The sequence below is a fragment of the Pyricularia pennisetigena genome (assembly GCF_004337985.1).
Source record: "Pyricularia pennisetigena strain Br36 chromosome Unknown Pyricularia_pennisetigena_Br36_Scf_10, whole genome shotgun sequence".
Taxonomy (NCBI): domain Eukaryota; kingdom Fungi; phylum Ascomycota; class Sordariomycetes; order Magnaporthales; family Pyriculariaceae; genus Pyricularia; species Pyricularia pennisetigena.
Window position 1 is genome coordinate 1,252,319 of NW_021940922.1, and position 23,844 is coordinate 1,276,162.

The 23,844-nt window shown below is 39.5% G+C and overlaps 2 protein-coding genes across 2 annotated transcripts; one reads left to right on the forward strand and one right to left on the reverse strand.

The window, feature by feature from the left end:
• Positions 1-16,053: 16,053 nt before the first annotated feature.
• Positions 16,054-18,543, reverse strand: PpBr36_10643 (uncharacterized protein; the record flags this gene model as incomplete). The annotated part of the gene is made up of 4 exons (XM_029897753.1): positions 16,054-17,034; positions 17,107-17,390; positions 17,492-17,612; positions 17,707-18,543. The coding sequence occupies 4 exons, from the start codon at positions 18,541-18,543 to the stop codon at positions 16,054-16,056; spliced, it is 2,223 nt and encodes a 740-aa protein (XP_029743927.1).
• Positions 18,544-20,029: 1,486 nt separating this feature from the next.
• PpBr36_10644 (uncharacterized protein) lies at positions 20,030-23,010 on the forward strand (the record flags this gene model as incomplete). The annotated part of the gene is made up of 4 exons (XM_029897754.1): positions 20,030-20,839; positions 20,902-21,019; positions 21,081-21,331; positions 21,427-23,010. The coding sequence occupies 4 exons, from the start codon at positions 20,030-20,032 to the stop codon at positions 23,008-23,010; spliced, it is 2,763 nt and encodes a 920-aa protein (XP_029743924.1).
• Positions 23,011-23,844: the final 834 nt, after the last annotated feature.

The following is a 23,844-nucleotide window of genomic DNA, read 5'->3' on the forward strand; positions in this document are numbered from 1 at the left end:
GCATTTAATTTGTCGTTTATTTAATATTTTGCTGGTGGTAAAATGGGTTAGGCTTTTATGGTCCGTATAAACCAATATTTCGTGGTTAGTTCCGGATAATAATGGTTTCCATTTTTCGAATATTCGGATAATGTTTATAAATTTTTTATCGTGGATTTGGTAATTAAGTTTTGGTTTATATAATTTTCGTGAAAAAAAGGCGCAAGGGTATAGACGTCCTTTTTCGTTTCGTTGGTTAAATCGTCCTCCGATTATATAATCAGATGCGTCGGTTTCAATTTCGAAAGGTTTTATTGGGTCTGGTATTTCGAGAATTGGTTCTGGCATTATTGCGTTTCGTAGCTATTCGAAGGTTTATTGTATTTGTTCCGTTTATTGGAACTTTAAATCCTTTTTAATTATATTGGTTAATAGGGTGGCGATCGTGCCGTAACTTTTAATAAATCTTCTGCAAAGCTTTACAAATCCGAGGAATACCCGAACGTTTTCTACGTTTTGTGGTTGGGGCAATTCCTTTATTTCTTGGATTTTCGATTTTTTTATCCTAATGTTTCCAGGGGCGATAGTATATCCTGGGAAATTGATTTGCTTGCTATGAAAAAGGCATTTCTCGGGTTTAATTAACAGTTTAGCGTTTTGTAGCTTTTGCAAAATTGTGTGGACGTGTTTTTTGTGTTTTTCCAACGTCTTGGAAAAAACAAGGATATTGTCCAGGTAAATAATAACAAAAGTGTTTCAATATTCCCTGAAAACGAGGTTAATTATGGTTTAAAGGGTTGCGGGGGCGTTTGTAAAACCGAAAAGCATTACCAATCATTCGTAATATTTTCGTCGAATGCGAAATGCTGTTTTCCATTTTTCGTCTTCCTATATGCGGATTAAATTATATGCTCCTGCAAAATTTAATTTCGTAAACCATTGTATTTGGTCAAATATATTTTGAATTTTTCCTTTTAATGGGAGCGGGTAGTAACCTTTTATTATAATGTCCCTCAATTGTTTATAATCCACGAATTATCGTAGTTTTCCGTTCTTTTTTAGTATAAAAAGGATTGGGTATTTTGTTGGTAATGTCGATGGTCTAATGTAGCTTTCTCTCATGTTTTCTGCGAAATATTCGTTTAAAACCTCCATTTATGTTGGATTTAAACCGTATATTTTATGGAATTTTGGTTCAGTTCCTTTTTTTCATGCTATTTTATGCTCGAACGGGCTGTGCTCGGGTAGCCCGGTTTCGAGTTTTTGGTTAAGTAGTCGTGTATAAATTTGGTATTTTTTTGTAATTTTGCCGTTTTTAATTTTTTTTTGTGGTTAGTACTATGTAATTGGATCGGTTTTAGCCTGTGGATAATCGCTTTTTTCCCGATATTGGCTCCGGGGATAGTCGTCCTTCCTCTAAATACGCGATTTGTTTTATTTAATTTTTCCGTACCCTATATTGCCTATATAAACCCTACTATACTGGAGGTCGTTCAGTAATTAAAAGCTTTTCCTATTAAATTTGGTCTATAGTCCAATTTATCCGGGGGTTGCTTTTTTTAAGCCAGGGAACTCCTAAAATCAGATTTTTATTTCCTATTTCCGTAATATCCAAGGTAATTTATTCCTTTCGTTTATTATTTTCCGTTCAAAAATATACCTTTTTTATTTCGATGGTGCCGTTCCCCTGTAAAACTGCCTTTCCTTTTACGGTTTGCAGTCGGTATAATTTTTTCTTTTATCACCAAAATATCCGTCGTTTTTCACGACTTTTGGGGAAATGTAGTTGCTTTGTGCTCCGCACTTAAAAAGCGCTCGTATAAATTTCCTATCAAATCGTATATTTAAAAATATATATTCGTGTGCTGCCTTTATAACCTACGCTATATATAGGGCTTTTTGTTCCGCTTTTGTTACTACCGTTTGGTGCCCTATACCGTTTAGCCATTTTACTTTTTTGGCTTGCTGGATTCGCGTCGTAGGTCCTTATTCTTCTTATCCCGGGTCGTTTAACTGCTTCTAATTTTAACTTTATCAAATCGGTATTCTGTTGGTGTAAATATCTTTCGTGCGTTTGTAAATATTTCGTTGTCCTTTACGTTGGGGTTCCACACGATTTTGGCCATTGGTGCGGGTCTTGGTTATCGTGACTTTATTTCGTGCCATACCTGTATTTTGGCTAATATATGTATTTTATATATATTTCGGGTGCATTCGTACCATGGAAGTTGTTTTTAATTACAATATGCTATAGGGTAATCGTTAAAAAAGGTAAAAATTACCGCTGGTTCGGTGTTAAATCTTATTTTAATTTCCCAATTGGGTAGTTTAATGGGGGTATATATTTCGTGGATACCTGTTATTTTGCGTCGTCGTGGGAAAGAATCGTGGACTATTTTCCTGCTCAAATGTAATCCGCAATTGTCCCGAAAACATTTTGCCCAAAAGATTTTTATATATTTGGGATATTTGGTATCCAAAATTGGGTGGTCTCCGAAAATTAGATTAATTGGTTTTATGGGATTTTGTATTTGTATTGGAAATAATATTCCGGGGAATCGTATTAATTGGTCGTTTTGGTATAAATCGATAAATTTCTTTTCGTTTATATAGGGGTTGTTTCTTTTTGCTGCATTATATGGGTTTAAAAGTATAACCTTTTTTCGCTAAATTCACCCTCTAATTTGTTATTGGATTCATTTGTTGGGGTTTGTTGAATTATTCGGATGCGGTGGGTTTATTTTAATGGTTTTAATTCTAAATTCTTTAAGGTTTTAACTCCGTAAACTCGGGTAATTTGGCGTTCTGTCTGCGTAATTATGCTGGTGGTTTAATCTTAATGGGTATGCGGTTTTTCACTGCTAAGGTCCGAGTATTTTTAAACTTTTGCGGGTATTATCCTGCGTCCATTTTTACGTTATTATGGGTTATAGAATATTCGTCGTAGCATTTGGTCCAATTTATTAGGTTATATTAATCCGGCTATATTTGTTAACAAATGGTGGCGTTCAATTTTCGTGGTTTTTTGGAGTCGGTGGTGTTATTTTGGTGTCCAATTACAAAATCGGGGTGTAAACCTGAAATGTTTTTGGGACAAAATTTGGTGATATATCCCGGTTTATTATATTTAAAACATTTACCGCTTTTGGGGTTTTTGCGAAATTTTTAATGCAATATCGCGTTAAAATCCATTAATCCGTTATATATTGCGTAGGAAATACTATATTGGCGAAGCGGTTTGGGGTATTGGTATTTGCGTCCTATATCGGTTTGTCGCAAAATTAGGCTTTATACGCTGCGTTTTTCGCGTCGTTCCAGTTTTCGTTAATAAAATCTATTACCGATTTTAACTGCTAAATTTACGTATTCGGCTAAAATGTCGGGTCGTTCTTTTTTAACAAATTTGTTTTTAACTTTTTTTTTTAAATCCTGTATAAAAGCGTGCTATTAAGGCCTCGGGGCCCCATATTAGTTTGGCGGTAATTTGTCGAAATTCGCTGGCATATTTGGATACCGATTTGGTTTGGGTCAGGCGCACTAATTTACGTTTAACCGTGCGTTTTTCGTTTGGGTTACCGAATGCTCCCCTAAAACATTTTTCGAAATTTTAATAATCGTCGAAAATGCGGTTAATTTTAGCTTTACGGTTTTTTTCCTTATTATAGTCCAAATAGTTCTATAGGGTGGGTTCGAACTAGGCGAGCGTATCGCCTTTTAATAGCGAGGTTACGTAGGTGACCTTATCCGCGTTATTATCGAAATTATCCTAGTTAAAATAAAAGTAGGCCCGGGTTCCTGTAAAAAGTTCCTGCAAAATATTTGGGGTGCTATCGTAGAGTAATGGTAAAAGGTATTTAATATAATTCCTATTAGTTCGATTAATTTATTCGGTTATTCGTTCCTGTAATTATCGGTTTTCCGTTCGGAGCGTCGCAATTATTTGGCGTAAGGCGTTAGTGCTGGCCGGAGCGTTAATGGTAAAGGGGGTTTAAGGGGTGGTTTTATTGGAAAATATCGTTTCGGCGATACTATTTAATATATTTTAAGGCAAAGTATTGAACAGGAGCAATTGAAGTACTACGATTAAAGTATCGGGTAACCTGTTTTTAAGGTAAAATATAATCGGTTAAAGCAATTGAGCGTTTTAACTGGGGAATTGGGGTTTTTAATAATTGGGGTAAATTATGATCGTTTTTAATAAATATTAAGTCTAATTAAAGTATAAGATTGATTGCTGTTTAGCAATCCCAAAATCGAATTTATTTATATAGTAATAAACATGTCCTTATATAACTAGGTAATTGTTCCGTGTAAGTAATTATAATTATTCCGGGGTAATTACGGCCAAAGGTGATTATTTTTTTGGTAGTGACCGTGATTACCTTTTCCTGGTGATCGGGTTAGGGTTCCTTATCTTATTATTACGTGACCCTGTGTGTCCTAGTCCTTGCTTGTGTTTCGAGGTTCCCGCTAATTCCCGCCTGGGTTCCGACACTCCTCTTTTTGCCCAATAGTGTCGGTGGCAATCCTGGTCGTAACAGCGCCTTACCCGATAAACCTTAACGCTGTGAATGAAAATTTTCCACCCTAAACCTAATTAGGTTTAAATTAAACCATATCCCGCCTTTATTCACTTTTTCGCAATTGCCAAAAAGAATTCGGCTTTTGACCCGACCACTTATCCGCACCAATTCTTTTTTATTTTTATTTTTCGTTATCCATTATTCGCATTATTTATAACCATTTTTCGTTACCATTCTTTTTCTTATTTAAAAATTCATCCCCAGGCTATTTTCAATTAATTTGGTTAAAATGGCTCCTCGCGCCCCAATACCCCGCTCAATTGCAGGCAAAAAACCTCAAACTTCTCCTCAATTTATATGAAAAGTTTTAAAAAAGAATATACCAATAGGCAAATAGGGGCAAAATCGCCGGTTTAAACCTAATAGTAGATTTCATCCATTTTCTAATTTATAACTATATATTAACTCCATTTTAATAATTGTTTTACGCGAAATTAGGCGGTATTAAATAGCCCCTAAACTATACGTCCCCAAAACTCCTCTCGAACGCTTGGTACGGGAACTGGTTCAAAATTATAAATATAGTTTCCGCTTCCAATTAATCGCCTTTATAGCTTTGCAAAAAACAGCAAAATATTTTTTTATTATTTTTTGTATAGGTAAAAGCTCTTTACTATAACCATCCTATATAACCATTCTAATATTATTTAGCTATTTATTTCTACGTTATCCACGTTCGCCGTATTATTATCCGGTTTAAAAATGTATATTTCGTTAAATATATTTTAAATATTCTAAATAAATGGATATACCCCCAATATTCCAGGCAAAGGGATTTTCAAATGGCTAGTTACATCCGTACTCGCCCTAAAAACAAAAAACTTATATCCCCATTACCCGTCGTTTCGACTTTATTTGGTCCTAATGGTTAAAACCCATTACGCCCTGCATCGAGGTTCCCAAAAATTTTCAAAATAGCGAAAATTCCGTTATTTCCCAAAATTATAGGTAAAAACCCAGTTAAAATTATTGGCAAAACATTCCCGAAAACTGCTGGAAAAAGTTTGCCCCAATTAACTATTATTGCAAATTTGTCGTTTTCGTTTTCGTCTGCGGATTCGACTTCCTTTTCGTCTTTGTCTTTTTTACCTGACAATTTAGGTAAAAATAATTATAAAAACGAAAAGGAAAAACAGGATAAAGAATAGGATGAGAAATAGGACAAAAAACAGGAAAAGCAGCAGGATAACCAGGTTAATTTCATTAACCCTAACACGGCTATGGAAAATATTAATTAGGTTATATAAAGAATAAAATAATGGGTTTGAAAGGAGGGATGGTTATTTAGGATAATTATTATAATTTCCCTTCCATTATATTGCGTTATTTTTAATTTTAATACCTGCTAATCGATAGATATACTAATGGATACACTTTATTTATTAACTATATATCCCAATTTTAACAAAATCGTTTTCCTTTTACATTGTTATTCTTTTTTAATGGCCCCAGCAGGAAAACCCGCGGGTTACCCAATTTGGGTTGAGCCCGCCAGCCCGCGGGCCCCCATCTACCCGCCAAAAAAACCCGTGGACCATTAAGGGCCCCCGCCAAGAGCCCATGGGTTGGCGGCTCGGGCTGGGCTAAACCTGTTTTCGGGTTTTGGTAAGCGTTACGTAAAAATATAAAAGCGTTTCAATTATTAATTATATACAAATTAATATATACCTTACTTATCCGCTTATTTAACGGCTTATATAAGCAGAAAAATATACCAAAACTCGATAAACCGTTACTTATACGTATCCCACCGTCCATGTGCAAAAAGCTTGAAATTTGGTCAAAAAATAAAAATAATATAAAAAGAAATCTTAAATCGAAATTAAATCGAAAGAATAGTACCGCCATGAGCGGATTAAGGGCAGGGCCTAGCGAATTCGCCCAATTGTACATATAAAAACATAAATCAAATCGTTGTTCATAGCGGTACTAAATTCTATCTTTAACGTACAAACCGCTTATTTTTACGATTTCAACTTTTTTTTTTTTTTAACGGAGTGTTGGTCGCCGAATTGACGAAAATACCGCCATGAGCGGCGAAATTCGACAAGTTGTCCTCAGACTAGAACGAGTGCGATCGTTGGGTGGACCTGCCCCACAGGTACAACCAATGCCGCAATTGAGCCATGAAGTGGAACGAAGTGGATCAATCGCGGAGCGTTTGTTCCAGGAAGAGCCCTGAGACTATAGTCTGAGCACTGAGACAAATGTGAAAACAGGCTTTGCATACAAACAGCAGCCGGATATAAATCGCAGAGGTAAGACAATCTATATTAGGTTTATTCAAAATGAAAAGGGAAGAAAATTATTCCAGCTGTAAATATAACCGGTTATAATACCATGAGTATAATTTTCAGTAGCTTGATGTGCACGGCGTACAGTAGAGTATTATTTATTGGAAGGAACCACTAACACGGCCTCGATTGACTAAGGTTTGCAAAAGTGGCCATGGTTTTGAAAAAGGAGAAAAAAAACAACTTTTATTTATGCAGGAAATGCTTCAAGTTCTACCCGGTGAGCAAAGCGCCTAGTATCTATTGGTCGAAAGTTACCGAGCAAACCTGTATGCAAAACACTAATACCAGGAAGAATAGCCTATTTAAACTTAACCAATTGTCCTTCTGTCCTTCTGGGCATTTATTTTGCTATACGGTTCAGCAACACGTGTGTGCAGAGTGATTATTCGTTGTCTTCAGTAAGGCCTGCCAAAACCCGAAAACAGGTTTAGCCTAGCCCGGCCCGCCAACCCATGGGCTCTTGGCGGGGGCCCGTAATGGCCCACGGGTTTTCTTGGCGGGTAGATGGGGGCCCGCAGGCTGGCGGGCTAAACCCGAATTGGGTAGCCCGCGGGTTTTCGTGCTGGGGCCATTAAAAAGGAACAACAATGCAAAAAGAAAACGAATTTGTTAAAATTGGGATAAATAATTAATAAATAAAATGTATCCATTAGTGTAACCATCGATTAGCAGGTATTAAAACTAAAAACAACGCAATATAATGGAAAGGAGATTATCGTAACGATTTTGAGTAACTATCCCTCCTTTTAAACCCATTGTTTTATTTTTTACAAAATTCAATTAGTATTTTCCATATCCGTGTTAAGGTTAATAAAATTAACTTGGTTATCCTGCTGCTTTTCCTGTTTTTGATCCTATTTGTTATCCTGTTTTTTATCCAGTCCTTTATCCAGTTTTTCATCATGTTCTTCCTCCTCGTTTTTATAGTTATTTTCACCTGTATTATCAGGTAAAAAAAATAAAAACGAAAAGGAAGTCAAATCCGCAGATGAAAACGAAAACGACGAATCTGTAATAATAGTTAATTGCGGCAAACTTTTTCCAACAGTTTTGGGGAATGTTTTGCCAGTAGTTTTACCAGGTTTTTTACCTGCAGGTTTGGCAGGTGACGGAGTTTTCGCTATTTTGGAAACTTTTGGGAATTTCGATATAAGGCGTAATGGGTTTTAACCATTAGGACCAAATAAGATCGAAGCGACGGGTAATAGGGATATAAATTTTTCATTTTCAGGGCCAATGCGGAAATAACCAGCCGTTTGAAAATCCCTTTGGTTGGAATATTGGGGGTATATCCATTTACTTATAATGTTTAAGATATATTTAACGAACTGTATATTTTTGATTTGGATAATAATACGGCGAGCGTGGATAGCGTAAAAACTGGGAGTTAAATAATATTAAAATAATTATATAAATTGGTTATAATAAAGGGTTTTTACCTGGAAAAAAATGATAAAAAAATATTTTGCTGCTTTTTGCAAAACTATAAAAACGATTAATTGGAAGCGAAAACCATGTTTGGAATTTTAAACCATTTCCCATACCAGGCGTCGGAAAGAATTTTAGGGACGAATAGTTTGGGGGTTTTTTGGTACCGCCTAATTTCGCGTAAAACAATTATTAAAATGGAGTTAATATATAATTATAAAATAGAGAATGCATAAAATTTATTACCAGGTTTAAACCGGCGATTTTCCCCCTGTTTACCCATTCGTATGTTTTTTTTAAAAACTTTTTATGTAAATTGAGGAAAGGTTTAAGGTTTCGTAGATTAAGGAGAGGTTTAAGGTTTTTTACCTCCAGTCGAATGGGGAATTTGGGCGCGAGGAACCATTTTGACCAAATTAATTGAAAATAACCTGGCGATAAATATCTTAATAAAAACAACAATGGTAACGAAAAATGGTTACAGGTCATGCGAATCGTGGATAGCGAGAAATAAAAACAAAAAGAAATTGGGGCGGATAAGTGGTCGGGTTAAAAGCCGAATGTTTTTTGGCAATTGCGAAAAAGTGAATAAAGGCGGGGTGTGGTTTAATTTAAACCTGATTAGGTTTAGCGTGGAAAATTTTCATTAACGGCCCTAAACCTAATTGGGTAAGGCGCAAATAAATTGAAGGTGGGGTAACCAAATTAGGAATCCTAACGCAAAATTTTTTTCTTTTGTCAAATTTGTCAAATTGATCAAATTTATCAAATTTATCAAAACAACAAAAATTTGAATTTTAACCAAAATTTTCAATTTCAAATTTTAATCACAACTTCGCTATATTTGGAACAATTAATCATTTTTAAATATTGTTATTATTTGCAAATATGGGTAAACATTTTTATTTTAAAGAATATATTTCAATTTTCATTTCAAAATTAACAATTTTCAGCCCGCAAACGCAAAAACGACGAGTAAATAGGATAAAAAACCTACAAATCGCGCGATCGCAACAAAAGGTTAAAAACGCAAGCAGAAAAGGGCGACGAATGTAAACTAATCATGGACCTCGAACGCAAACGTTTCAATACCGCATTGTTTCGTCAAAAGTCCAAACTGCGGAACGAATACAAATACTTTACGTCCACTAAATTCGTACGAAAGCAAATGGAAAATAAATTTAAAGCTGATTTTATTACCAAAAAGTGAATAATTATCATATATAACCTTTTTTCATACCAAAATAACGTGCTAACCATCAAATATAACCATCCAGGAAACTTTAAAACTAATATTGGAAAAACCTGCAATCCAAATTCGGTTTAAAATCCCGCACCCCTGCCCCAATCGACGACGAAAATTGGGAAAATGTGGACGATTTGATAATTTAGAGAATATTTTTGAAACGTTTTTTCAAATTCCCATTAAAAAGGCCGAATTTAAAACGCAAAAATGGGAAAAAATGGTTACTGTATTATTATATAAACAATATACCCACCAAAGTAAAACCAGTCAATTTATCCGCCAAATTTTCCACAAGTTTGGAAGAAGTATTTCACCTGAAAATCCTTTTAAATTTGGTTATATAATGCGCCAGATCCGCCATAAAGCCGCGCATTCTGGTAAAACGGCCAATTTAAATCAAGTCAAAATAGCTGAATTGGTGAATTATAAATGGTTATATAGGATGGTTACTTAAATATACGGTTAACAATTTTAAATATTGCGTAATTTATTTTACTATACAATATATTAATGCTGGCACTCCCTGGCAGCCCATCTGGTTACCAAGGTGTATCATTGCGCAAAAACCACTGCGATTTATAATTTTAATATTAGCAAAATATACCAATTGTTTAAAGTTAAAATAAAGTAAATTTTACGAATTTTAATTTCCGAAATAAAATAACTGCTAATTATTTTTACAGGGCGATTTATTTTACGCCTATATAGTCCCTTACTTCGGCTGAAGCAACTTTTTTACGCGTTTTTATTTGTTTTGGCGTACCCTAACCTTTCATTGTAAATTATAATTACATTAAAGCGACCGCCCTATTCCGCGCTTAAAAATCGTATCAGGTTTTTAATCGCGAAACATTTGTCCAGCGCATTTGTGTTAAACAGGCCCCCTATAAAGCTTATACAAATATGTTAAACAAATCCATTCGCACCATTTGCCGAATGGTAATTTAGGAAAATATAAATAAATAGGTTATACTCCCATTTACTGCGAATAATTGGGTTGGGGTGCTTAATTACCCAAAAGCACCTAAACGTTAAATAAAAAGGTTATAGGTGCTGGTTAGAAAACCAATTTACAGTGAAATGCCTAAAGAATTTAAGGGGGATTTTTTACCTGCTATTTAATTTAAATACGCGGAATAACTGCCAATTTTATTTATATATTTTGCGGTGGTTTCAGCAATTAAAACTTCTAATTGCGTAAACTTTATTTACACTTAATTAGCGTACTAAACTTCCAATTAAATAGAAACAAAATTCAAAAAAATATTTTCAAACGGTTAATTGAATTTTATATTTTAATATTTTAAGAAAAATCTTATAACCCACTGCTGTTTACACTAACCGAACCCACTATATATTTTTCGTCGATATTGTAACCCGTTTCATATGGTTACCAGCAAGGTTTAAATCAGTAAATAATTGTACCAAAAACATTTCCGCCGTTTTTTGCAATACCATTAAAGCCTTTTTTTATATTTGCAATGTAAATTAAGACGCAACTGTAAATATTACATCTTTAACTTACCGCTGTAAAACGATTTTGGGGATTAAGAGGTTTGTACAAAATTGCAGTGGGCGGGTTTCCTTTGACGCAATTACTATAAACAGTTATTGAAATATAACCATCCAATATAACCAGTTATATTTTTTACTCTCAAGTTTAAACCGTTTTGCACGATTATTCTTTTGTTATCCATTATTTTGTACCCGTGTGTTTACTATTCCTGTATTTCAATTTGGTGGTTTGCCCCCAGTTGTCTTTTTTGCGGTTTTTTTAATTTTCCCTCGTTTTTTTTGTAAATTATTTTTGAAGTGAATAATAGGTGAGGGTGTTTCTGGAATATCCCGTAATCCTGAGGGTGACTCGGGGTTTATTTGCTCAAAATAATGTAAAGGTACGGAATGGGTTCGACGTGAATTAACCGGAGATTTACAAATTGTTAATTTAAATATCCGATAATTAAAAAAAAAACATGTTTATTCATTATATAGCAGTATTTGGTTTGATTTGGGAGAATTAGGAATTTGTCGACGATTTTTTGTTTTGTTTTTGCCATATTTGTGGAGGTAAAACCTGGCGACAAATAATGATGCAAAAAAGAAAAAAAACAATTAAGCAGTACAAATTTTTAATCTTAACAAATTTCCAATATAAAATTTAACCGATGTTTCCCCGTTATCGATTATTAAAAGTTCCACTGTTTAATAAAGCGGATAAATTAAATACAATCCCACTTTATCCTGAATTTCAAAACAATAACGAAATAAAAATCTCCTCTTTTTTTAAACCTTTAACCACATTATAGTAATGGATACCGCATCGCCAATTCCGGAAATTTCAATCGAAAAACTGGTATCTCCTGATATTAAAATTGTAAACGATTTTCGTGATAATTTTTCTAATATATGTACACCCGTTCCACGTTTATTTGACGTTAATTCGCACGATTAAAATTTTCCTTTTAAGTTAAATTAGGAGGTTAAAACCGAATTTATTGCGGTATTTGCAAATAACCAAAACACAGGTTGCAATAATCCTGTTTTATACGGCGGGAAAAAGGATGCGTATTATATATACACATTTAAATTATGGGACAGTTGTGAGGAGGTTACGAGATAGAATAAGCTTAATCTTGAACGCGGGCAAAAGTGGATCACGTATAAGGCTGATGGAACGTTGAAATGGCAGATAACCGTCTGCTAGCGGGTAATAGAGATAACATATTGTTGCACAATCGATTCGTTGAATCGTTGAATCGATGAAGGTATAAAGGTGATAAATCTAAGGCTAAGTTTTGAATTACGTGTTCGAATCCATAGGTGCAGATCTTCGATCCGGATGTCCGGAATGCGGGGTCACGTCACATTACTTGGCCTTATTCATGTGACTAACCTGCCGACCTATTGAGCCTAACGGCCCATTGAGCCTAACGGCCTATTGTGCTTATGCATGCACAGAAAATCTGCGACCACAACGGGATTCGAACCCACGCACTTCAACAACGTATATATAATATAGATTATGGTACGTGCATTATCCCACTAAGCTAGATTATATATGAGGTATTTGTTTTGTTGTTGAAACTATGAACAAAGACGTAATATATAAAGCTTTGTGTGTATAATAAACGCGTATACGTTTTATTTGTTATTTGTTTGTTTATTCGATGCAGGGTGAGTAATAAGATTAGACCGTGCTAGCCGTTATAAGATAATGCAGGGTAGCTAATATAATTAGCCCTGCGCTAGCCATGTTCACAACAATTTCCTCGATTTATTCGTTTTTAGATTTTGGTTTCGACGTTAGTAACCGATAAATAATAAAGTCGATTTAACCGTTAAAGGGTTTCAAAAACCTAAATTGGCGGAAATCTGGCAATATTACCGTTAGGGTTTTTTTCGAGAAAACGGCGAACCATATTTAATTTGCAAAAAATGTTTGCAAATATTGAAACATCCACAATTTAGTGAAAAAACCAGCATAATGGAACCAGTACCCTTACACGGTATCGAAATACAATTATTTATGTTTAAAACGAATTCGGATTATAAAATGATTTACCTAACCCCAATTCAATTCCTACGGATTTTCATGTGGTAGACTTTTTCCATTTATAAACGAAATGTAACCATCCATGTAGCCGTTTTATGTTATTATTTATATATTTGCAAAAACTAATATGCAATTGCATTCTTTAGACGAAAAGAATCCACAAATATATAAAAAACGAAGTCGAGGAATTATACGTCCGATTTTCCATTTTATTACGAAAAAGATTTAATATTGTACAAAATTCGGAATTTAAAATGTTTGTACAAACCCGAGACGATCGATGGAGGGTTCCATCGCCACAAACCCTCGCCAAAAGGTGCAAAAATATATCCGAAAATATTATTGCCCAAAATTTAATAAATATCCCCAAAAAAGGTAAATCTTTTTGGTTGTGGACGGATGGACAAGCCCCGGTTTAAAACACGTTTTTGGGGGTATTATGGCCGCTAATATCGACAGTAATTGGGTCCGTCGGTATATTATTTTGGATTTTACTGCGAATAACGCCAGCAAAACGAGGGAAAAACTGGTAAAGCTTACCGTTTAAACTATTTTTAAATATAAACTGGGCAAAATATTGGTTATTATAGTTAATTATATTTCCAATTTCCGTACCGGGGATATTGTTACGGAAATTCGAAAAAATATTCCCTAACCACAAATACAATCCAATATTTTACAAATCCCTTATATGGCTTACGTTTTACAACTAATAAAAGGGGCTGTATATTAAAGTTTTTATATTCCTAAAGCAGGTTTCCGCGCATTTTTGGTTAATTCCAACGATAAGGAATATTTGGCGATTAATCATTTGGAGGAATTTGAAACATGGGCTATATCTCCAAAATATATTATCGCCCTAATAAGTGTTTAATTTTATCAAAAAATTTGAAATTTAATTATTTAATATATTATTTTTTATATTAATACGTTATTTGGCGGTTTTACTGCACCAAACCCCCAAACGTGCCGAATCTTTTTGCAATTTGGAACGAACTATTGGCGCATCTGGCGTTAAAGGACCCCGTCTTTTAATTAAAAATATATAAACGAAATAGAGTTTAACTATTTCGGTTATTGCGCGTGCGTTTTAACTGCGTAAAACCATCGAATTATTTATTGAACAATACTTTGTGTTAATAAAGGGCCAGGATAACCGGGCGAATTCGATTTTATTCAAATTTCGATCATTTGCAAAAAGTTGGACGATTTTTAAATCTTTTTTAGCAACAATTAAAACTATCGCGGCTTTTATTAATGTTTTTGGCGCCAATAAAATGGAAATAACTGCGTACGTTTTATTTGGGTTGGGAATTATTGGAACTACTTTTACCAATTTCGAATCAAAATTTCAGGGAAAAGCCCAAGAATATGCACAAACGGGATGGTATACCAATTTAAAAAACGCAGTTCGTATTGCACGAACAAAATTGGACAAATATATCGACCTAATTTAGCGTTAAAAAATTGAAAAAATATATTTTGTAACGGTTATTTCAATCCCACTTACGCGGACGGATTTTAAAAACAGCAGGCTCCGATATTACGCAAAACATACCAACCAAAAAATGGAAAATTTAATTAACCGAGGCATTAATCGTTTGGCCGAATTATATTCGTAAAGGAAAAATCCAAATTTCCACCCCAAAACAAAATCAATTTACCCGGAAACGGATCCAATTTTGTTTACTTTATAGCGGAAACCGAATCCAAAAAAACGTAAACATGTTCCCAGCCAAAGTTCAAATCCAATAACCAAACCATGTTCCATCGATCGTTCTGTTGAAGAAAATATCCGGTTAAAAATTAAAATATTCCGTATTCAAGGTTCGTTATTTTCAAATTATGGATGGTTACACGGATGGTTACACGGATGGTTATACGGATGGTTATACTGATAGTTACACGGATAGTTATATTGGTATATATATTAATTCTCGATTATTTACTGCAATTATAAAAAACGATAATAACATTCTTAACTGGTGCGCTATCCATAAAACCAAATTCCCGGAATTCGCCCAAATCGCCCGCGATATTTTAGCTATTCCTGCTGCTTCCACTTTTATTAAGCGGTTATAATTATGGTTAGGCAAATCGATTACCTTTTACCAATTTTCGTCAACCTTATCGGCAGTCCGGGACCGTGCTATTATTTACGCTTCGATTAAAGAAAAATTATTTTTTTAATCGGTATTAACACTTTTATCGTATATAAAGAATTTATTTCCCCGGAAAACAAAAAAGCTGAAAACGACCGTTTTAAGGAATTTACTGGGTTCGTGTACAATTTGGGGGAATTAAGCGAAAATTTAAATTCGGATAACGATAATTCTATTTAGGTAGCGGTTGCTAATACCCCAATCCGGGGAAATATTAACCGTATACCCCCATTACTCGTTTCTAATTAAAAAGGGTTTTAACCTAACAAACTGTCAATAAAAACCCCATTTAGGGCAGTGAAACGGGTACGGGGTAATATCGTATATGGGCGTAATTCGAAAAACTCCCAATTGTAAAATAAAGGTTCAATATATTTATTTTCCTTTTTATATTTTATTTGCAATCGTAGATTTATATGATATTTAATTTATCATCGTGATTTTATATTTTATTTGATTTATTATCGTGATTTTATATTATATTTGATTTATTATCGTCATTTTATGTTATGGTTTATTTGTATTCGTCATTTTATATTATATTTTATTCTCAAATGTAAATTGGATTTTATTTGTAATTGTGATTTTACCTATAATTCAAAAAAAAATTATAAGTATAAATATGCAAAATTTGTAATTTTACGGGTTCTCCCACGGGGGCCCGCGGGTTGCCAAGAAAACCCGTGTACGGTTTTGGGCCGGGCCGGGCCCCCCCACAAAAAATTCAACCCACCCACGGGTTGGCCGCCCCACCGATTTGGGCTGCCACGGGCCCCCGTGGGGGGGTTTTGGAATGCCTTAGTCTTCAGGCAGCCATAGGCACAAGGTTGAGGACGTGCGCCACGAAGCGGCCCATTAAAGCTTCGAACTTCTCGTGCGTACCCGAGATGCCGCTACCGTTGATGGCAGGTTGGTCTACAGCGTGACCATTGGTGCTTGCCGTGTGAGACTCCTCCAACTGGGGAGTTTGTTTGACAACGGCATCCATGAGCTGGCGCAGCTCCAACACGTCTGGGATGGCGGACGGGACACCGGCCTTGCAGAGCTGGTTGTCTCGAGCGCTCTGCAACGAGCTGAGCATCATTTCGTACAACCGCGCGGTCGGCAGATACGAGTGGCTTGTGTTGTTAAAATTGACCCATGTGAAGGGGATCATGTCGAGGCACTTGTCGTCGGCCGATTTTAACTCATCACAGTGGTCCCGCAGGAGCGGCACAAAAAGACTGGACTCGAGCAGCGACGCCTTGAGCTTCCACTCGGGTATATCGGAAATCAGGGGCGTCTTCTTGAGAATTTCCATGTAAATTTGGAACTTGGGCTCGGACAAGGGCATCACAGCATCGAGTCCGACGCCCGTGCCCTTGCGTCCCTGGGCACGCGCGTTAAGTGCCGCAAGCTCGTACGCCTCCGCAACAAACGCGACGCGGTACGCCGCCTTGGATGTCCAGCTTTGCTCGCCGGACCCGACCTTTCGCGTTTCGAGGAAGCGGGCCCCGCGGTCGATGGCGGTCTGGAGCTGGCCAGAAATGCCTTCAAAAAGGCTACATTTTTGCGCCACGGCCAACGCGAGGATCGCGTACGAGGTCTGCTCGGGCAAGCTTTCCCAGGAGCCGTTCTCGTCCTGTTCCAGCAGCGTGCGAAGGCATGATTGAAACAAACAAATGCGGGCGCGCCAGAGAAGATTTTGGCCGGTGGTTTCGAGCAAGGCATTGCTATTGTCCAAATGGTAGAGGAGTTCGGTAAATGCCTCGATCATTAGCATTGTTGGGTATATGTAACTCAAATGCTGTATTGTAAAGTGGTTAGTCAAAAGGACCTAATGTAGTTGATGGCAGGACCGAAACCGGGTTCTACTCACCCACTTGTCTCTAACACGGCCTTGGCTAGTCCACCAATATTCGCAAATAAAAGTTGACGTTTTTGTTATTTGCGGGTAATACTGAGAAACGTTTGGCTGCCGCAGCAAGGCGAGAAGAACGTGGCAGTTGGAAGTTAGGCTGGGGTCGCGTTCGGAACCGAATGTGGTAAAATGATGACGCCCCTCGAAAACTTTAATCATCTGGTTTGGGGAAATATGGCGACCCATCAAGCTCAAAGCTATTAGCCCTTTGGCCGTATCATCCGCGTCCGGGACGCGAGGAGCTGGGTTAAGTCAGCAAACCAGGTGGACTTTTGTGTGTTTGAAAATATTATACTAGTATTTTTTTTTTTTTATTAAAAAAAAGGAAAAAAAAAGAACTTACCAAAACCAATAATTCCGCCATCTTGTTCAAATCCCGCTTCGAGGTAATCGGCTATTATACGTAGCTCGTTTGGACCTAAATCTTCAACGGAAAATCCGCTCTGCAGGAGTGTTACAACTGACTATATTATTGTTAGCGAGCTTGGACGGTGTAGAATCCCTGTTGGCAAAAAAAAACGGAAGAGAAAAATACAAGAAAAGAAAAACATAACTTACCCAGCTGTATTCAAAGTACGATGTCGGGAAAGTCCCCGGCACGCCTCCATCGCCATGGCCCGAGCCGGCCTTTACAACATGCCGCAAAAAACCTTCGGCCTCGTCATCCCACACCGACGCGTATATTAGATACACGGCTGTAGATGAAGGCGAAGCCATCATGGACCCTTGCCAGAGGTGGCCGGAAACGCGGTCAAAATCGATTTTACCGATAAAAGCCTCAAGCGAATGGGCGGCCGTGGAAACTTTCCGTTCGTACAAATACTCGGGTTTAAAACAGGCCATTTTGGCGTCATACATGTTTTGAAGGGCGGCTTGGGCGGGAAATTGAAATTTTATATTCGGATCCTCCTGTTCGAGGTAAGTGAGCAGGGACGGCGTGATAATTTCGACGCCAATATGGTTGGTGCGCTGGGCGTCATCCCAGTTTTGCAGCTGATATTTTAGGGATTTCGTTGCCAGCACGATACGTTTGCGAATTTCGTCGGCGGATACGTCGTAAATTTGGAGAGGTTCCTTTAAATGCTTCAACAATGCGAGCAGGGCTGCCGCCGTTCCCAGCACGCCCGTTGTTTTGCTTTGGGGGTGATAGGCCCAGCTTCCATCTTCGGCCTGCGTTTTCACCAGATTATAAAAGCATTCTGGAAATAACCACTGCTTTTGACCGTCGATTTGTTTGGTAACCATGGCCACCCAGGCCGTGTTATATGGCTCACAGCTAGCCGTGCTGAAGGAATATCTTTCATGGCTGATGCTGGATAGTCTTCTAATAACGTCTTTGGCAGATGAAGCTAGGCTCGGAGCTGCGCTGGATGCTTTTGGTTGTGTTCCGCTCATCTTTGAAAGCTGATTTGTCTGAAGAGGAGCCTGTGTCTAATATTTCAAACTGGGGTTATGTTCAGACCACTTGATACTAGAATAACAACCACAACCTTGGAGCAGTTGTCGATCTTTTGGATGGGATAATTTGTGATAGTGTCAAGCTGCGAGAGCAAACCTTGCTCGTTGAATAAAACAATAAGGCTACAATACAAAAGCCTGGATAAGAGGTCGGAGAAACATCTGCGGTTAAATAAGTTTGGCATCACAAGATGCAGTAGGTGGGGATGAAATCCACGCATAGATCGTCATGACTATTTGGTTTATCTGATAATTTATCTAGATGTGTACGGCCACCTCAACCTCTGATCAGGCATTTATACCGTCATGGCCTTATCGCGGAAATGGAATGTAAACAAACCCACCTACAAATCACGACAGTGGAATCCCTCCTTAGGTAGTCAGGTACACCGTTCCCGAGATTCTAAGGCAAGGGAGGGCATGCGGCCCAAGGCCAGCACGGCCATTTGCCATTACCCCCGATTTTGGATGTTGAAGCTTTCCATGTGAAATAGGTGCTAGTCAAGGATGCATTTACGAAGTTTGTGACACAGTGCAATGGAAACGGGTTTTGGGGTGAGTTGTATATCCATGTAAGGACAATTGCTTTGGAAGAGCGGCGTGACAAACTTAAAATTTATTCAACGTGGTGAGCTCACCATAGCCCTTGCTACTGTTCGAACCTGTCTCGCGTGCAACGTCGATTGAATCGTTAGTATATGCAAAGACGACATGAGAGTGGGTCGAGACTTCAGATGACATGATAACACATGTAGTGTCTAGCAGTACCTAAGTCCCTGATATTTTCCGGGGTTTAGTAACCTTATCCAATCCCTAGTCAGCCTATTGCAGAATATGTACAATACTCTAAGCTGACTCCTACGTATGAACTTCTCAGGGGTTGGCATGTGACATACTCAAAATTAACCAAGTCTGGACTAGTCTATCGAGCATCCGTAATATTAGCCGAGGAACAAATCCTTCCCTACCTTTGCAAATTGTATGTTTAAATTAATCTGGGCCAAATTTACTACCAGATCTGGCGACCTTCACCCACTACCCTGGACTTGCTAACAATTTTACTAGGGTAGGACTTTTGAAGCCAGAAGGAAACCTTAAATGTCCGCCTTGACAAAAAATTCAAGCCGATCCCGCAAAGTTATCATCCAATATTCCCGTGCCGGGGCCCAATGCTGGGCAATGCCAACAGATTGTACCCTGCTACGGGGGTGCTTCTGTTTTAGTCAGACCTGACAAAGAAACCAATAAACATTGCGGTGTGACTTGAGGTTGTGTTGACCGAAGAGACTCTCATACTATCAACGTGTATTTGAAACCCAAAAAGAAAGAAAAAAGAAAAAAAAAAGCACAAGAGGGTGGATGTCCACACTACCTTGATCAGTATCCAGTTTGAAAAAACACCACAATAATAGGCTCAATCGCTATGCCCCACACGACAGATGTCGACCTAGAAGCCGCAAGCTTATGCCGGCATTTGTTGGATAGCTACAGCCCTGATCACGGCGCAGGATTCATAACACCGAGCGTATACGATACGGCCTGGTTAGGGCTGGTCAAAAAAGGGAATGCCAACGGACAGCAGCAATGGCTTTTCCCAGAGTGCTTCCAATATCTCCTTGATACGCAGTTGGCCGATGGTGGCTGGCAGGCGTACTCTCGGGTGGACGGCATTCTCAACACGGCGGTATCGCTGCTGGCCCTTCGCCGCCATGCCTCTGAGCCGCTGCAAATCGCAAGCCCGCCGGCAGCAGATGTTAATGGTCGGGTTGAACGGGCAACGGCTGCCTTGCAGGCCATGTTAAATGCGTGGGAGGTGGCGGAGACGGTGGAGGAGACGACACACTTCGCCTACGAAACCATAGTACCAACTTTACTGCGCCTTTTGGAAGATGAAGGGATTCCATTCGAGTTCCAGGGCAAAGCTGCCCTATTGGAAATGCGCGGGGCAAAAATGGCGGCTTTCAATCCAGAAAATCTTTATGGAAAGACGAAAATCCCAGCCATTCACCACCTCGAAGCATTCCTGGGCCAAATCGACTACAGCAAAGTTGCACACCACAAGGTTGGTGGTGGTTTCATGGGGTCGCCTTCTTCGACGGCGGCTTATTTGGTTGGGTTACCAAATGCAGCATGGGATGACGAGGCGGAGGGGTATTTGTTCAAGGTTTTGGCCAAGGCGGGTGGGAAATGTGTGCCGAGTGCATCACCCTCCATCGACTTTGAGTCTTTATGGGTATGATAATATTTGACCCTAGGCTCCCAACAACCTCTGCCATAACTGACATGCAGCCAAAGATACTATCGGCCTTGTTGCAAGCCGGATTTTCGGAAACGCAGCTAGGCTCGGCGGCGATAGACGTTGCTGAAGTGCTGGACCGAGCATTTGAAGCGGGAAGCGCCGCCGTTGGATTTGGTGTGTCGCAATTTGCCCTAACCGAGAGGAACATGTATGCTAACTGGCTTCGGCCGTGCAGTGCCCTCAATCATGGTAGACGCCGACGAAACGGCCAAATTGCTCATCTTGCTCAACACGCTCGGGATTCCCAAGTCTGCCGCAAAATTGTTGAAGGATTACAAGACAGCCAGTTTCGGCACCAGTTGCAACGTCCTCCTTGCGCTGCTGCACCAACCTAATCCGGCTGAACATGTCGACCAAATCGTCAAAGTGGTCGACTTTATAGGCAATGCTTGGTGGAAGAATAATTGGCCGATGCAAGATGAAAAGGTAGGTGGCCCGATGAGAACCTCTAATCGGGGCAAACCCTGTGGCTAACATTTTTCTTTTTTGAAAAAAAAAAAAAAAAAAAAAAAAAACGACAGAACCATTCCCCCTTCTATCCCTGTTTACTCGTTGTGCAAGCACTGGTTAAGCTTGTCGAACTTCTGGAAGGCGGCAAACTATCCGAATCTCTTGTATCCGATACCGAAATCAGGACCAAGATAACTTTGGCAATATTTCACGCAACCATTCGCACAGTCGAGGCGCAGGAAAGCGAGGGCTCTTGGAATCAATCGGTGGAGGAAACGGCCTACGCTGTCATCCTGATTTCGACGGCAGCTCACGTCGCCTTGTTCGATCCGATCCGGCAACGTCTGGTCGACGCTGTGCGGAATGGTGAGAAATGGCTCCAACGAAATCAAGCCAAAACCTCACAGGCGGGCGAATATCTTTGGATTGGAAAAGTTAGCTACGGCAGCCCTGTTTTAACTAGAGCCTATCGCCTAGCCGCCCTCAAGTCCGCGTCTTTCCTTGCCGAAAAAAGCACAATAGGACACTGTCTTCGTACCGCCGATTCCTGGCCCGAATCGAAAGGTTACATTAAAGTTTACAGCCGCACGCCACTGTTTTGCAAAGTCCCAGAACCGGAGCTTTACACCGCCGTTCTTGAGAGCTCACTCTTTCTGCCCATGCTGAAAGAGCGAAGATACAACATATTTTCGCGTGAAGGCGTGTCCAAGGATAAGTACTTCACCTTGGTACCTTTTACGTGGACCGGCTCCTGCATGCTCAATGGGCTGCAGCCGTCGGCCGAGTGGTATTGGGAAATGACCAAGGTTGGGGTTTTGGGCTTTCAAACCGACGAGTTCTTCGAGGGGGTCTTGCGGCCTGATGAACTAGACCTGTTCAGGCGGTACGTGCGATTCCTCGTCCCAATCGAGTTTGACGACTCGCACTTCGAACCCGACAAGGTCCCAGGCATCGAACGCCTAAAGCCGATGGCGGACTACACAGATTATATCATGAACCACTGGGCCGTCCAAAGGGCTACTCCCGCCGACAGGCTCGACATGGCGCGCGAGCTGCGGGCCTACCTTTTTTCACAGATCCACCAGACGGGACTCAACATCCAGTCGGCACGACTAGGTGCCGCGTTCAAGCACCCCCAAAGCTATTTCATGTGGGCGCGCATCACCGGCACCGAGCACATCGCCTCGCCCATCTACTTTTCCTTTCTGGCTTGCATGATCCCGCAGTCTGTGCTGCCCTCCCTGGCCGGCTCGGACATCCTGCCCACCATGGAGGAAAAGTATTACTCCGAGGCCGTCAGCAAGCACTCTGGCGCAATGTGCCGCATGTACAACGACATGGGTTCGATCCCCCGTGACACCGCCGAAAAGAATCTCAACTCAGTCCACTTTCCCGAGTTCAACCAGACGATTGCCGAGACCAAAAAGCAGGCCCTGTGGGATATTGCCCAGTTCGAGAGGGAGGCTTTTGAAGATGCCCTGGCGAGGTTAGAGCGTGCCACGAGAAAACGTATGGTTAGCATGGGAGAGAAAGAGAAGCAGGTGACCGAAGTGAGGATCAAGTATTGGCGCATGTATTGCGATATCACGGATTTGTACGGGCAGATTTGGGTGTTACGCGATTTTTCGGCTCCCGTTTTCCAGCCCGCGCGTTGAACGGGTCCGTCGAGTTGTTCGCAAAGCTCCCACGCCGGCTTGCTCTACTCGTGTAGTCTACATTATGCAAGTCAGCCAGGTCTTATTTGGGAACTGTTTGCTGTAACACCGAATCTCCGAGAGTGAAGAATCGTATAAAGATTATAGAAATTCGCGTGGCTAACATATATCAAGTTAAAATCAATCTAAAGCAACTGCAACTAGTCTAGATGGCACTTTGTACATGTCCAGAACAAAAACACAATAATTCACCAGATTGGCAAGATGGACGTGTAATAATGAGCAAGGGTTACAAACACTCTTGGTTTTAAAACCCTCGGGGCTGGTAAAGCCGAGTGCTGCTGAACCATCCCAACCAAATACGTATATTCCGCTGCATTCAAATTCCAGGGTGATTTTAAGTAAAATCAAACGTCTGGAATGCATCTCCATCTGACTCGAGCCCTATCTCTATTCGTTACCAAAGCCCGGCTGCAGTTTTGGTCTCCGTATGTTATGCATAAATGTATTAAAACACATATTATCAACTGCAAGTCAGCCCCTATCCGTGCCTAAGGCATCCAAAAACCCACCTACGGGCTCAAAGGGCGCTCACGGGCGCTCACGGGCCAAGCCCGCGAGCCCGCGACCTATTTGCACACTGTGACGAGTTTAGCTTCCCTGTTCCGTGGGCCCCACGTGGGGCCCCGTTCGCGGGTTTTGGAATGCCTTTTCCGTGCCTCGGAACGGGAAGCAAACTTTACTATTAAACCCCGGCAGAAAATACACATGTGCAATCTCCTCACCGGGGTGGGGATTTTACTACGTAAGCTTCAGTACGTGGGCTCTGGGGCT